Source organism: Convolutriloba macropyga, chromosome 15 (genome assembly GCF_964194025.1).
Source record: "Convolutriloba macropyga chromosome 15, txConMacr16.3, whole genome shotgun sequence".
Lineage (NCBI taxonomy): Eukaryota > Metazoa > Xenacoelomorpha > Acoela > Convolutidae > Convolutriloba > Convolutriloba macropyga.
The window spans coordinates 43,603,141-43,619,979 of NC_134482.1; the positions used below are offsets into that span (position 1 = coordinate 43,603,141).

The 16,839-nt window shown below is 34.8% G+C and overlaps 1 protein-coding gene across 1 annotated transcript in view; it reads right to left on the reverse strand.

The window, feature by feature from the left end:
• Positions 1-10,002, reverse strand: part of LOC142353997 (uncharacterized) — a 33,209-nt gene extending 23,207 nt beyond the window's left edge. The window contains exon 1 of the mRNA XM_075406245.1: positions 9,823-10,002. Coding sequence (XP_075262360.1) covers positions 9,823-9,834 — 12 coding nt within the window. The 5' untranslated portion in view covers positions 9,835-10,002. The remainder of the gene's footprint in view (positions 1-9,822) is intronic.
• Between the last annotated feature and the right edge of the window lie 6,837 nt (positions 10,003-16,839).

Sequence of the window (16,839 nt, forward strand, 5' to 3'; positions counted from 1 at the left end):
TTAGGTATATAAATATATATAGGTAAAATAGGCTTATATAGATATAGGTTACTTCGGATTGAGACCCTTTTACTTTTGTTACTTAGTTCTTTGTTAGAAAGATAGAACTATAAAAAATTAGTTGCTGGCAAACTATGCTTCACTTGTCATATTCCGAAACTCTTTTGGAATTTGTATATGATTATGTTATTTCTGCATTTTTTCTGTTCTCCTTCTTTTTTTGTATTTTTCCTCTCTCTTTTTTTGTATTCGTTGACGGGCTGTAGTTGCAGTTCTAAATTGTTCTAAAATAAAGAAAACATTGAGTTATGTGAATACAGAAATTCGGTATTGAAAAGAATTCAAAGGTACTCCCTGTCTTTACGTCAATTTTTTTTAATGTCTGTACAATTTTAATTTTATCTCAGAAGTTTTTTTAGTTGCAGTTCGTTGTTTCGGGGTCACCAATGTTGACCAAATTGCTTATAAGATCGATTTGACAATAGTAAATTCACAAACTTTGGTTTCAGCGGTAAATTAGCATGGAAACATATGGGCTAAAGTTAGAAATCAAATCATGCAAAAGTCAAATTAAGAAACTAGCGAAATATTGAAGCTTGAGCTTCAACAGCATATGGTTTGCTTTTTTCTAATTATTTGGCGTTCTTTTGTTGTTGCATGACATAACATGAAAATTTATCGGTTTAAATTGCCTCTTTTTGCGTATGAACAAGCCTCTTTAACGATTTCAGTCCATGGCTAACGGTTTCTTGAATTTGAATACTTTTTTAAAAAAGTATGTGATATTTTGAACTTACCCCACCCCCCTTTTTAAACTTAATTCGGAAACTCTATAGCTTAGTGTCATTATAGATAGGTCAGTATTCTGGTAAAAAAGAATTCAAATCTGAATCTAAATATCTGTTTTACGCTTAATATAATGGTTTTATGGCTTTGATTCTACTGGTTTCACTGGTTGCCTTAAAAGAATTCTAGTTCTCATTAGTTCTCAATAATGTTGCGTTAATAGAATAAGATAGTTCTCACCGGCATTCGTTTAACAAGACTGACCTAAACATTGAAACTGACATGGGGAATTTGTAAATGAATGACATGCAAATAAAAGCGCTGTTAATAAAAAATTTCTTTTTCGTGTTTTTGAATCAGTTGACATCATATTTGAGCAAGCAATTTCTGGAGTCTGGTGTAAAAAATGTATTTTTCCAAATAAAAAAACAGACATATTTTTTAATTTTTTATGACTCATTTAATTTGCAAAGACAAACAGTGAGCCCCAATGGCAATTAAAAATTCATTTTCCGTTGGTTTGTTTTAATTGGTTAATTGGTGGTGTATGTTTCATTGGTTATTTTGCATCAATTATACAAAATCTGGTAAATACGATAAAGTTTTGAAAGCTTAAAACGCCTATCTTTTTCACTTTTTAACGGAAAATGATGATACTATAACTTATTTAATTAAAACAAACAGATCAAAAAAAAGTATTAAAAAAGAATTCCTCAAATTTTTCCTATTGCAATATTTTTGACCAAGAACTGTAGAAAGGAATTAACAAAACGAAAAAGAGTTTTAAAATGCTGCTTTGATCGAAAATTCCAGGTCTGGAGCTCGACTTCTGGAAAGACTTTAAAATTCCAGTAGGGGCGATATTGACTATATCTTTTAGGTCAATCGAAGGATTAGACTTTGACCATGTGACTTATCGCACTAAATAGAACGACTTTTGCGCTTTTAAACTTAAGTTTAATTTTACTTGGTTTAAGGACAAACAAGGTATGTGTAAAGCATATTCCTAAGAAACGGGTTTCCGATTAATTCTCCAAGCTATGGTTTCTCCAAGCTACGTTTCTGTTTTCAAAGAAGGAGTGTTGCTGATGTGTTTCATCTGTGATACTTTTAACTATGGAGGTATGTATATGAGCCACAAATACGCTTTAGAATATTTGAATTGGATTCGAGGCGCGAATCCAATGTTTCACTAAAATGTGGGATTACCACTTTTAGTTTTACTTTGCAATAGAGCTACGAACGTAGTCGTAATCTGACGACGTGGAAATCCTCCTCAAATCCAAATAGGATTCTTCTAACTGCAAAACTAAGAAGATTGAGAACAACTGAATTGAATGAGAAAATTTAGCGAATGAAATAATATCAAAAGTGGGAGATATGAACAAACTGAAAAGTTGACTTATTAGTCGGCGGTAAATTTAACATAAGTGAAATGTGACTTTTAATCAGACAAGGGCAAATTTAAAATAATTTAGTACTAATCAACAGAATATGAACTTAATATGGTATAGCCGTACAACATATCCTCGGCTCTAACAAATTTTAAAATGCATCAGTGTAATATTTATGATATTAATAACATATGTACTGGTTATTATAAATAATAGATAAATGGAAACAACAGCAAGCCAACAGATAATCACAGTGGAGGCGAGGAACTTATGCAAGGTAAATTAATTTAATGTAAACTCGTTACATTTACATTCCATCGTAAACGTAAAACACAAATTAATGCACAATTGAGGTGCGAATCCAATAAATTTAATAATTAAGGTTTACTGCAAAGAAAACCAAATTTAATTTAACAGCTGCAATCTAACCACGTTCACAAAAAAATAATGACAATTAACAGAAAACTTTGCGCAATAGTGGCACAAATTCAAATCTGGATTAAATAAAGTACGATTGATTGAATCAGTTTTAAATTAAAATTTAATGAAGGCAATAAGTTATTCAGTTTGAAATGACAGTTTTACTCAGTTTTAAATTTGATTTTCGGCGTCAAAGACTCATGCTTATTTCCCTTGCATAATCATCATGGTCGTAGTCTTCTGGAGACCATGTTCCAACTGGAGGAGGTGTAGGAGGGCTGACTACCGGCAGCTCGAAAGAGGATTCAGTTGCAGGTGGTTGGAGTGCTTCTTCCTCAACTAACGTCTCTATGACGGGGTTCGTAGCTTTGTGTCGCTTGGGCGCACGGGCAGAGTCTTCGCTAACCGAACACACTGATATTTCAAAACCAAAATAGTCCGGAGTTTTCCTGATTCTTTTGGATTTTTACGTGGAAGGCGAGGCGGTTGACGAGGTGACCGATGATGCAGCAACCGAGGAAGCATTGGACGTATTCAACGTGGTCGAAGATTGTCGCGATCGGTTTCTTCCCGTTTGTGGTTTTTTGGGTTTACGAGAAGACATGGCATTAGAAATGTTGCTGTTAGCAGACGAAACTCCTGAAGCAGCATCGGACTGGGTGGGTCTGTGATGAAATTTGTTCTCCCCCCGATATTTCTTCTTAAGGTCCTTTGTATGCTGCGCTATCTTCTCTTCTGTTGTCTTCTCATATGGAGTGACGTCGCTGGGCGTACTGCCAGAGATCCGTATTGAGCTCAGCACGGGTACCGAATTTCGCTATGTCATTGTTTTGCACTCTGATTTCAGGGACTCCGGGCTCCTTAAAAACAGTTGTCGTGGGTGACGTTCTCACGACCGTACTACCCGGGTTCAACGTTTCCCAGAGGCCACGGAGATCCCTCTTTGATCTTTTGGACACTTTGCGAGCTAGCTTGATGTCCAATGATTTCTGCGATCGCGGTATCGGTTTGTTCAGTTTGGGATGCATTATAAATCGGGATGCCGATTTGTTTTTGTCCCCATTATGCATCTACCTGGTTCTTTTGCATCGCCTCTTCTATCAAAATGTTGCAGCGATCACCGGTCACCCATCCGTTATCGTCGAGGTAGTCCTCCACGGGAACAGAGTCTGCGTCTAAATAGTGGTGGAGAATGTTTTCATATGATAAATTTGTTGACTGTGTAATCGAACTAATGTTACATAGTGGTGTGTTTCGCTTTCTTCCAAAATGTGCTTGGAAAGTTGTTACATTTGTTGTCTTTTGTTTGCATATACGTAATTGATATACTATTGACTTTATTGCTTCTTTAGTTGTGAATGTGTTATTTCATTTATCTAATTTCATGCAGCTTAAGCGTCTTTTAATAGTTTGTATCAAACGCTCTACTAATCCAATAGCTCTATGGTCATCAGCAGGGGCAGTGATTATGTTAATTTTATGTTGTTTACAGAAAGTCTACTTTATATCCAATTAAACAACGTGCTTGATCTAACCTAAAATTTCGGGGAACACCGTGTATTTGAATATATTCATCTAACAATTTAGTTAAATTAGAACCATTAGCTTTATCAAAGACTTCTACAGTAGGGTCTTTGGAAAAACGGCCAATACATGCGAGAAAATGTATATCTTGATTTTTTCATTCGTAATGAGGCCGCCGAAATCAATTTGTATTTCATCATTAGGTTCTGAACAATTTAATAAAGGCTTCCATTTCGACGCCGGAACGACGGTTTTGAGGTTCTTACCAATATCAGTACAAGGCTTGCACTGGGCAGCCCTGTTAAGAATCTCGCGGTGCATGTAGGGCCAGAACGCATACTGTCCAAGGGTTATCATACCCCAGCTGAGTGAGGTGAAGGCTCTCTAACACAGCGTCCTGGATTGAGTGTGGTATTGCCACACGTTCGTCTACGCAGACGCAGCCTGACCGCACAAGAAGATTCCTCCAATAGGAGAATAGGTAAGGGTTCACCTCCTTACACCGTTGTGCGTCATTTTGGAGGATACAATCTCGCACTTCCTTGAGGACTGCATCCTTGCTTGTTAGCACAGCCAGGAATCCTTTTGTGAATAACTGCGTCAAGTTATTCTCGAACACCTCTTCCTTGGACAGTTCAAGGTTTGTGGAATTTTGGCCTTCATTGGAGGAGTGGCTCGAATTCACTGCCGAGTTTGGTGTGGATTGAAACGTGACTCTGCTGTGGGTAGGAGGGGTTTGTGGAATTGACCTCGGACTGCTCCTATTTCCTTGAGAGATTGGATGTATGTGTGTTATGTTTGAGTTTAATTTAGAGTGATAATGGAATTGAGTTGAGTTTTTATGTAGGTTGGAATTGAAATGGATTTGAGCTGCGTTTGCAGAACTTTCAAGAAGCAACTGAGTTGTGTTACGATTAATTGCAGAAAGCAAATTGGAATAGTTTGTTGAGTGAGGATTTGAGGCACGTGTGGAATGTGTGTGATTGACGCTGCTAAAGTGCTGAGATTGGCTGTTTTGCTGTGTGTTATTTACATAAATTGCTGCAATAGCTTCACGAATGCGGGTAATTGTTGCTACCGCAAATTCCTCATCGTATTTGTTTGTAACTTTTGCTTCTTGATTTGGTTGGTGGGAAATATAATCTACCAGCCCCATTTTTGTGCCTGGTATATGTTCAATATTAAAATCAAAGGGTAAAGACGATCTACCCAACGGCTTAAACGACTATTATATGATTTGTTAGATCTGTGTCCTTTCATAAAACAAAGTAGTGCTCGATGATCTGGGATGATTGTGAATGATTTGCCAAATAAATAATATTCTACGGACCACACAACCCCTAACAATTCTAATACATTAATGCTGTAGCGTTCCTAATTTGAAATCAGGAAGCGAGACGCAAATGCAACCGCATGCCAACCTGTCGGTGAACGTTTTTCTAATGCTGCTCCTAATCCAGCTCTAGATGCGTCGCATTTGATCCGCGTTTCCAAGTGCGGATTATAATGTGTGTTTTCTGTTGCATTTGCAACTTTATTTTTAATTGATTGGAAGTGAGTTTCAAATTCATCATTCCCGATGAATTCTGTATTCTTTTTAAGCAATGGTCGAAGTGGATGGCATAATTGAGATAAATTAGGGATGAACTTACCTTGGTAATGAACTGAACCTAGAAATGAGCGTAATTGTTTTAGATTTTTAGGTGCTCATAAATATAAAATTAATGCTGTTTTCGATTCAAGTGGTGCAATTCCTGACTGAGTTAATTTGTGTCCTAACCATTCTATTTCGTTTTTAGCGGAATGACATTTAGGTAAATTTATTCTCAAATTATCATCGTCGAATTTTTTCAAACTAACTTTAAGGCTAATTTGTAGACTAACTTTAAGTGATCTTCTTTAGAACCTCGACTTACTATTATAATATCGTCTAAGAAACAGTGAGTATTATTAAGTCCGACTAATGTATAGTCCATCCTTTTTTGGAATGCTGCTGACATGTCAGTTAATCCGTAGAAACCGGTAATAAAGCGATATCTACCAGTTCCTTCACCGCTAACAATATTGAAGTTGCAATGCCGAGCCGTTTCCAGGTCTAAAATAAGTTGACTGATTGCGTACTTCAAATCCAATGTTGAAAAATATGCTGATTCCTGTGAGGCATTTGTATTTAAATTTTGTTGATTTGTGTCAATTAAGTTATCTATATTCGGCTTTTGATATTTATTCTTATGGATAGATTTATTTAATATTTTTGAATCTAAGGCTTGTTTAACTGTTTTGTCTCTTTTTACTGTGATAACTATAGGTGAGATGAAATTTTTATCTAACTTTATGATGTGTTTTCCTGCAATTAATTTTTCAAGTTCGCCATTTACTAGTGGTTGTAAATTTATAGGAACTCTGCGTCCTTATTGGTGTGTAGGTGTAAAGTGTTTATGAAACGTAGATTTAACTGAGTGTTTTAATGAATTACCAATTCTTGAGATAAGACCTGGAAAATCAAATGCTATCTGTTTCTTGATTAAGCATTCGTTTTGATCGACTTTTGCGACTTGTTTTATCTTGGTGAGAGAAAAGCCTAGCTTTGGGAAGAGATCTCGTCCGATAATGGGTCTATGGCCATCTTCCACTACTGTCACATTAACACCCGTAGCTACCCAATCATTACACTTGATTGATGTCTTAATCACTCCATGTCTTTGATTAAATCATTAGAGAAAGTTTTTAGGTCGTGCATCTCTGGTGATTGTACCCGAAAGCTTTCTTTACACTCTGACACCACAGTAGTTGCAAAACTTTTATTGATTATAGTGCACACGCTTCCCGAATCCACCAAGGCTTTTGTCATAGTATTCCCGATGCAAATGTCTAAGCTCATCGGCTCCACTTCTCGAGTGTCGTTATTAATAGAGATTGTATCAATGCAGTTGTCATCATAGTCATCATAATCCCAATTGTAATTAGCATCGTAGATACTTTGTTTTTGTAGCAATCTATCTACATGGTTAACTTAATCTACAACTGTTGCTGAAGTACCCACCGTGGCCGCCTAGTAGATAAAATCATCTACATTGTTTACTCTGGGTTTCGGCTTATATGGGTGTTTAGGTTTCCGGCAAACTTTCGCGAAGTGGTTAGCAATACCGCAAATTTTACAATTCTTCACACGAGCAGGGCACTTTTGTCGATGTGCGGCTGACCACCCATAACACAGTTTGGACAAATTGTAGGTTTCACGAATTGGTTCGTTGGAGGTCAGGATCTATTCAAAGATCCATGTATATTGTTTACTGATGTAGTTGTAATCCCATTCGTATTCGAATGGACAGTGGTTCCAGATATTTTTAACTGGGTCTGTATGCTCATCTCAATGTTCATGGTAACTTCTAATGCCTTTTCTTTTTAGCCGTTCTCGTTCCCTTTAGCAGTTCCCTCTGGATCTCGCCGTCTTGCATGTTGGCTATGAAAACGTCACGAATGATTGACTCCTCATGACTTCCTAAATCGCAGTTCAAAGATAGTTCCCGAAGACAACCGTAGAATATTTCTACAGGTTCTCCTTTCAATTGTTTCCTGGTGGGGAAGGTGTATCGATCGAAGGTAATATTTCGCTGTTTGGTAAATACCTGCTCTAGGCTCTCCCAAAGTTGTTACGCGATCAATTTGGATATTCGGTTCTTGGGAACCAAAAATTCGTCGTCCTTCGATCCCCAGGCTGAGAAAAGTCAGGGAGACTGCTTTGTTGTCACAAAACTTCCAAGGTTTGTCGCCACACAATGTACCTGCAAGTTCTATCTGCTGACAACGATTTAACCAAGCATTCTTAAGTTGCTCGTTTCGAGTTTTCCGATCTCTTTCGCTCTGAGATGTACTATTCTCAACATTATTCTCGTATATAGGTTCTGGGGGGAAGGTGACCTCGTCCAGAGGATCTTCGCGTAGGGTGTCGATCGAAATACCCTCTTTTGCCAGGATAGCCCACTTCAGCATTATCTGCCAGCGATCCCATCTCAGAGGTGGTTCTAGTGTTGGTTTAACCCAAAAGTGCTTGATTCCAAGGAGTGCCCGTTCTTTGACAGCTGACTGCGCCATGTGATACCTCTAGCTATGGAGGTATGTATATGAGCCACAAATACGCTTTACAATATTTGAAATGGATTTGAGGAGCGAATCCAATGTATCACTAAATTGTGGGATTACCACTTTTAGTTTTACTTTGCAATAGAGCTACGAATGTAGTCGTAATCTGACGACGTGGAAATCATCCTCAAATCCAAATAGGATTCTTCTGACTGCAAAACTAAGAAGATTGAGAACAACTGAATTGAATGAGAAAAATTAGCGAATGAAATAATATCAAAAGTGGGAGATATGAACAAACTGAAAAGTTGACTTATTAGTCGGCGGTAAACTTAACATAAGTGAAATATGAGTTTTAATCAGACAAGGGCAAACTTAAAATAAATTAGTACTAATCAACAGAATATGAACTTAATATGGTATAACCGTACCACATCATCCACAAATTTATGGCTAACAAATAGGCCAAGCTTTTCAAAAATCGGCCTTTTCCATCAAAAATGCACAAATTGTGCTTCTATAGCGAAATTGGTTAAAATTTGCTGTAAGAGCAAAGCTAAATCGTGCTGAAAATATCTTCAAGCACTCGATAGAGGTGTATTGTTACCTCCACAACCTATTAGAGCTTTCTAATATTTCCAATATAAGTCTTTTTTATCCAAAATTCATCATTTTGCGATTTATTGACTATTTTTCATGTTACATTTGTCGCTAAAAGTTTGAACTATTGCCAGTTCTTAAGACCGGGGGAGCGGTATTTTTTCGCTTCTTTTATGTTATTTATTGCAATGTTATCACAACGGAATGAGTTCAAAATTCTGTTATATTACTGACAGATCTGAATCAATTAACGATGATGTCAATAGAACATATTTCATACTTTCGGTTTCAAGCTCATGAACGTTATAATTTGCTCATAAATTAAGACTTGCTCAACTTGTCTTGGCGATTGTTCCCACCTCTTTATGGAAACTCATGATTTTGGAATTTTTTTGTCCTCTCTCTTTTTTCATTAACAATCTTGATATCAATCTTTAACAGAAACCAAACAATAAAGCTCTTGTGATCCCAGGCGTGGCCACACAGAAAATTGCCGCTTTTGCATTTGAGCGTTGAATTCATTTGTTTCATTATATTACTGTAATGTGTTGGGGGTATCAGTAAAAAAAAATAGCAATCGGGCGTTATTGTTCGTTGTTTGATACAAATTTAATTTGGGCTGACCTCAAAGAAGTTGTAAAATTTTTCAACAAAATTTGTACCTTCAGAATAAAATTCTCTGAATTCTTCCAGAAAATGATAAAACGATACTTCATATGACCGCAAAGTAAATGATTAAAAATAAAGCAATTATTAGAAACGGATTCACATTATTGCAGCATTTTGTTACGTGAGGAAACAACAAAAACTAGTATTTTTATTTTTTAAAAAATGAAAATTTTGGATTTCTTTTTAGCAAAATAGGCCATCATTACGGGTGGGAAAACATTTAACTGTTTAGAAAACCGGTCAAATTTTATAAATTTTTGTTTATTTGTATCTGTTCACAGACTAAAATCTTTTTCCAACGCTTGCTACTTTTGAGATCGCTTAAGTTGAAAGCGAAAAAGTGTACCTGGTTGTTCATATCTGTGTGGTTTTTCTTCTGATCAAAATAAGATCAAATTGTGACAGAATAAAAGTGTGTGTACAATGGTTCAATTGTATTGAATAATTTCGATATATCCAATTCTATGAGGCTTTTTTGTCTAATAAACTCTCATTCTTAACAAAAAGAAAGAAAATTAGAACTTAGCATATTCGTAGAGTACAATTGAGCAATTGTTTAATTTATAAAAAAAGTCTTAAGGCTTTCCCACTCAAGATTTTATACTCATAAAGAATACACAAAAAGAAAAAGGTCTCAATTTCATAGTGGGATGTTTAAATTATCCCATAGGACATGACATCATTAACTTTTTGAGAGGTTAATTAAGAAGATAATTAATCAGAATAAGTGCTTAAGATGGTTTCTTGACTTAAGTCCAATTACTACCCGTTATTTTAACGTGATCAGTTGGGGACTTGACTTCTAAACGGTTGATCTCAAGTACTACAGCTGCTGCAACTGCTAGTGACCCCGTTTGACCAAAAAACGGACAAAATTGTGGAACGCCAATTGATTGTACTGCAAATAAGCATGCCAAAAAATGGTTAATCTTGCCCAGATGTTGCCATTTTGCATGACCAAAAAATACCGAGATATGCAAAACAATTGCAAGATCTTATCAAAGGTATCTAAAAGGATGCTGGCAAGATAATCAGGAAAGATTAACCAAGACCTGAATCACAGTCGAAGTCGTAGAGGGAGTAGAAAAACCAATTAAATATCGTGCTATTCTTCCGAGCATTTTTTTTTTGGAAAAGAAGTGTATATTAATAGAAGTTGGGCAATTAAAAAAACTTCAGTAATCACATATGCGAAAATAAAGAATGCAAAAGTTATTGGGACTCTATCGATTTCTTTAACTATAATTTATAACTTTGTAATTAACTACAAAATGATCAGGATCTAACTGGATCATGATTGGCGAAAAATCAATTAAAAATTGCAAAACATAAACTGAAAAATAAGGCAAACGTGCTCTAGGTTTGATAGAACATTGACTCGTTGTGGAGTAATACATACGTAGACTATTTAACGTCAATCAACAACGGTAAGGCCGATAAAAACCAAACCCAAGGTTCGAAGAACACAGAAACATTTTTTGAAAACTTTTCTGGAGGAAATTAAGAAGCAGAACCAGTGAGTAAATATATGCATGTTTACAAATTTCACGTGACGTATAATCATGAAACTTGGACGATTTCATATATTGAATATAATTATCCACAGAGCTTGTTTCTATTGGTTATCATATATAAAAACAAGAAGGCTCGTTTTGTTAACCAGTGTCTGCCAAAAACCAACGTTTTTTTTTGTTCTCGAAACCGAAACTGAGATGTTTTTGGATAACTGAATCTGAAATACATAAATGTGTGAAAATCTTCCGTTCTCTGGATCCCATGCCAAATTTGCTGAATTCTGTACAGATATCAACATCACAATGGGAAGAAAACAATGGCGCGAGTTAGTTAATAACTGTCTTGATCGTACGCTCAACTCTACTCATTTCTGTTATTAACTGAAGCCAGAGAAATCAACGAAACACTGCGATCATTATGATTACAAATCCAAAGAAACAAAAAAACTGATACAGAAACGTTCATCACAGGAGATTTTGAAAACTTTGCTGTTTTGAAAAGAAAATTTTATTGGACCTTATACTATGCTTAAAATCGGACAACAAAAATGAAAAAGAACGTCCTTTTTCTTCTTCGGTTTTCATTAAGTTAATATTAATAAAAGGAAAAAAATCAAGGACAAAATTGAGAATTCGACGGAACGACATGGCACAATAGCATCAAGTATTTGTTTGTCTTCAGTCGTTTTGCACACCTACAAAAAAATGGGAGTGCCTGATTGTGAATGATCAAGAGATAAGCAAATAATATCAAGAAAGAAAACCTAAAAAAACTTAAACTGATACAACTTACACGATTAAATATCAAGAAACAATTCAACATTTTGCAAAAGAACTCGAAAAATCTTTTGGGATTCGTTTGGAGCTCAATATCAAACGCAATCTCCAAAAAAGCTGTAAAAATTCTGAACAATTTTTGTACTGTTAAAAAAAATTCTTTTGGTCCAAAAAATCGGAAAAAAGTATCCCAGCTGGCCTTGAAGTAGGAAATTTGAAGTAAAAACAAAGCAATTGTTAAAAAAAGACGCACACTTTTGCAAATTTTTGCTACATAAGGAAACAACAAAAACGTGTATATATAATTGAAAAATTGTGGAATTTTTAAGCAAATTAAGTCGACAATAAGAGTGAGAAAAAGTAAAACTGTTGAGATTAGTGGTCACCTTTTATTAGTCAAGTGTTTGCTTGTATGAATCTGACAAATCTTTTTCCAAGGAATTCTATTTTGCAGATCTTTTCAATCAAAAAACAAAACAGTGTACCTGGTTTTGCCTATGTGGCTGAATTTTTTAAATGAAAATAAGGACAGATTAAGACAGCGCTTAATTGCTCTTCTTTTTGAACAGAAAAGATTGAAAGTAATCAGGTGTTCAGTTTCCACAAAAAAGCAATAGTTCAATTGTGTTGTCTTATTTTTGAGCTATAAAACACTACAATAGTTCAAATGTATAGTTTTATAGTTGTTTTATGAGGTTCACTTATCTAATGAACTCTCAATTTTCAGATATTTGTGAAAACTAATAACCATCATACTCGTGGAGTACAATTGATCTATTGATTAATTTCTGAAACCTCCACAAATCAATTGTTAAAAAAAGACGCACACTTTTGCAAATTTTTCCTACATAAGGAAACAACAAAAACGTGTATATATAATTGAAAAATTGTGGAATTTTTAAGCAAATTAAGTCGACAATAAGAGTGAGAAAAAGTAAAACTGTTGAGATTAGTGGTCACCTTTTATTAGTCAAGTGTTTGCTTGTTTGCATCTGACAAATCTTTTTCCAAGGAATTCTATTTTGCAGATCTTTTCAGTCAAAAAACAAAACAGTGTACCTGGTTTTGCCTATCTGGCTGACTTTTTTTTAATGAAAATAAGGACAGATTAAGACAGCGCTTAATTGCTCTTCTTTTTGAACAGAAAAGATTGAAAGTAATCAAGTGTTCAGTTTCCACAAAAAAGCAATAGTTCAATTGTGTTGTCTTATTTTTGAGCTATAAAACACTACAATAGTTCAAATGTATAGTTTTATAGTTGTTTTATGAGGTTCACTTATCTAATGAACTCTCAATTTTCAGATATTTGTGAAAACTAATAACCATCATACTCGTGGAGTACAATTGATCTATTGATTAATTTCTGAAACCTCCACAAAGCAATTGTTAAAAAAAGACGCACACTTTTGCAAATTTTTGCTACATAAGGAAACAACAAAATCGTGTATATATAATTGGAAAATTGTGGAATTTTTAAGCAAATTAAGTCGACAATAAGAGTGAGAAAAAGTAAAACTGTTTAGATTAGTGGTCACCTTTTATTAGTCAAGTGTTTGCTTGTATGAATCTGACAAATCTTTTTCCAAGGAATTCTATTTTGCAGATCTTTTCAATCAAAAAACAAAACAGTGTACCTGGTTTTGCCTATGTGGCTGAATTTTTTAAATGAAAATAAGGACAGATTAAGACAGCGCTTAATTGCTCTTCTTTTTGAACAGAAAAGATTGAAAGTAATCAGGTGTTCAGTTTCCACAAAAAAGCAATAGTTCAATTGTGTTGTCTTATTTTTGAGCTATAAAACACTACAATAGTTCAAATGTATAGTTTTATAGTTGTTTTATGAGGTTCACTTATCTAATGAACTCTCAATTTTCAGATATTTGTGAAAACTAATAACCATCATACTCGTGGAGTACAATTGATCTATTGATTAATTTCTGAAACCTCCACAAATCAATTGTTAAAAAAAGACGCACACTTTTGCAAATTTTTCCTACATAAGGAAACAACAAAAACGTGTATATATAATTGAAAAATTGTGGAATTTTTAAGCAAATTAAGTCGACAATAAGAGTGAGAAAAAGTAAAACTGTTGAGATTAGTGGTCACCTTTTATTAGTCAAGTGTTTGCTTGTTTGCATCTGACAAATCTTTTTCCAAGGAATTCTATTTTGCAGATCTTTTCAGTCAAAAAACAAAACAGTGTACCTGGTTTTGCCTATCTGGCTGACTTTTTTTTAATGAAAATAAGGACAGATTAAGACAGCGCTTAATTGCTCTTCTTTTTGAACAGAAAAGATTGAAAGTAATCAAGTGTTCAGTTTCCACAAAAAAGCAATAGTTCAATTGTGTTGTCTTATTTTTGAGCTATAAAACACTACAATAGTTCAAATGTATAGTTTTATAGTTGTTTTATGAGGTTCACTTATCTAATGAACTCTCAATTTTCAGATATTTGTGAAAACTAATAACCATCATACTCGTGGAGTACAATTGATCTATTGATTAATTTCTGAAACCTCCACAAAGCAATTGTTAAAAAAAGACGCACACTTTTGCAAATTTTTGCTACATAAGGAAACAACAAAATCGTGTATATATAATTGGAAAATTGTGGAATTTTTAAGCAAATTAAGTCGACAATAAGAGTGAGAAAAAGTAAAACTGTTGAGATTAGTGGTCACCTTTTATTAGTCAAGTGTTTGCTTGTTTGCATCTGACAAATCTTTTTCCAAGGAATTCTGTTTTGCAGATCTTTTCAATCGAAAAACAAAATAGTGTACCTGGTTTTGCCTATCTGGCTGACTTTTTTTAATGAAAATAAGGACAGATTAAGACAGCGCTTAATTGCTCTTCTTTTTGAACAGAAAAGATTGAAAGTAATCAGGTGTTCAGTTTCCACAAAAAAGCAATAGTTCAATTGTGTTGTCTTATTTTTGAGCTATAAAACACTACAATAGTTCAAATGTATAGTTTTATAGTTGTTTTATGAGGTTCACTTATCTAATGAACTCTCAATTTCAGATATTTGTGAAAACTAATAACCATCATACTCGTGGAGTACAATTGATCTATTGATTAATTTCTGAAACCTCTGCAAGTTTCCAATTCCAAAAATTATTATCATCAGAAAAGCCGATAAAAAATTTCAATTTGTTTGTGGACTTTGTAATTCACCTAATAATACATGGCCTCATTAGTTTTTGAGCGAATTTTTTTGAGAAAAAGAACCCAAGATAGTTTCTTGAACTGTCCAATTAGTGCGCGTTTTATGAACTTAATAAATTGAAGAATCGACTGATAGAAAGTTGAGCCTAACTTCTAACCACCCTGATGCAACAAAGAGATCAACACAGTTGAGTGCGGAGCGGTCCCACTGAAACAAAAAAAAATTGAGAAACACTACAACACGATTAAACTTGCCAAGATTTTCCGTTCCCAAAGGGAGAGTGGGGGGGGGGGGGGGTGTAGGACTCGATTTATAAAAAGACCTAATAATTTAGTAGGGGTCCAATATTGACTTCAACTACATATTCCATTAACTAGTTAAAGTCGAGGGTGAATATTTTTGGGTCCAGTTAAAGCTTTTTCATAGCTACTACGTGAGCTTGAAACGTGCAGACAAAAAGTAACTGAAAAATAATCAAGTTTGCATCTGTTTTTTGCTGAATCCTCACTAAAACTTTCCAATACCTTAACCAACCGGATCTGATGCAAAATCCAATAAAAAACAGAAGTATCTGTTAAAGTGACCGCCTCAGGACCTCATACTTGGGAAAGTATTATTCAATGGGTGATGATTACAAGGGTTTAAAAATTACTCAGTTTTCCCATTTTTGCAAATAAGACAGACATTTTTATGCAGAAACAGAAACTCGACGTAAGCTAAGAAATTTGATATAAGAAAATCGAGAAAACTTCCAGGGAATCGATATGAAGTAACTGTACATGCAAATCCATAAAGACACTGATACCAGAAGATGATTAAACTTTTCCGAACCTATGCTTTTCTTCTCGTAAAAACTTTGCCTTGGTTTTAAATTCGTCAAGCAAGCAAATGTGCACATAATTTTATGTTTTACCTGAGAAGCAAGAAATTAAGCTACTTGGCCATGACACAAGTCCACTAAATCATTGCTCTCCAAAGGGAAAAAGAACTGTCTGCGGATAATTATTACTAGTGCTAGCAGACACAAATTGTTAAACTAGCAGCCGTATTTGGAATTCTTATTCATCAGAACTCAAAACGAGATTAAACTGTGCAACAGTCAACATTCAAATGAGCAACCAAAACGAACCTGGTCAACGCTGAAAATTTAAATTCACAAAAGATTTTTAAATATGCTTGATTTTCCTCAAGACTGTCCGTTGCTTTAGTAGCAAACAAACGGGCGATTTTTCAGCAATGCATCATGATCACCAACACCGTTGGCTCGTCAAAGCCTGCCCATCTTCACATTATACAAGTACAACCTTGTTGTAAGTGAAAAATTTATGCTCACACGCAACGACGTTTATGGAGTGCGACATCAATCCTTGAGAGGCCCAATAGCTACTCAAAACAAGCGGCCATAAGGCAGTGAGTCATCGAAAAAAATAACCTTTGGTGAAATAAATAACCTTTGTGTTAGGGCAAAATCGCAATGCAATAGATCAACAAACCATTCGATATGAATTCATAGTAATTCGATCTGGGAAATAAAAAATCTTTCCATTTCTCTAATGATACTTTTGCAACGCTTTATTTAAAAAATATTTACTTTTTCCCAGAAGATGCTTTCTGTTCAATGAACGGAGATATCATAATGTCATAATCTAAGAAATTTTTGATCTCAGACTTTTTTATTTACTGCTAGTAAATTTTCATGATAATATTTTTTGGTGAAAGTTGTTTGACGTAAGCAAGCCAATAGATGCAAAGGTTTGTCCCCTTTCAAGCATCAACTAGCTTCCCCGCATGTTTTTATCAAAGAATGCAAAAATGATATTCGCTTCGAACAAAGACAAAGTAAAAAAAAACTGATATAGCAAGATCTTTCAAAACAAACGCACATCTAGTTGCTGCCGATTCA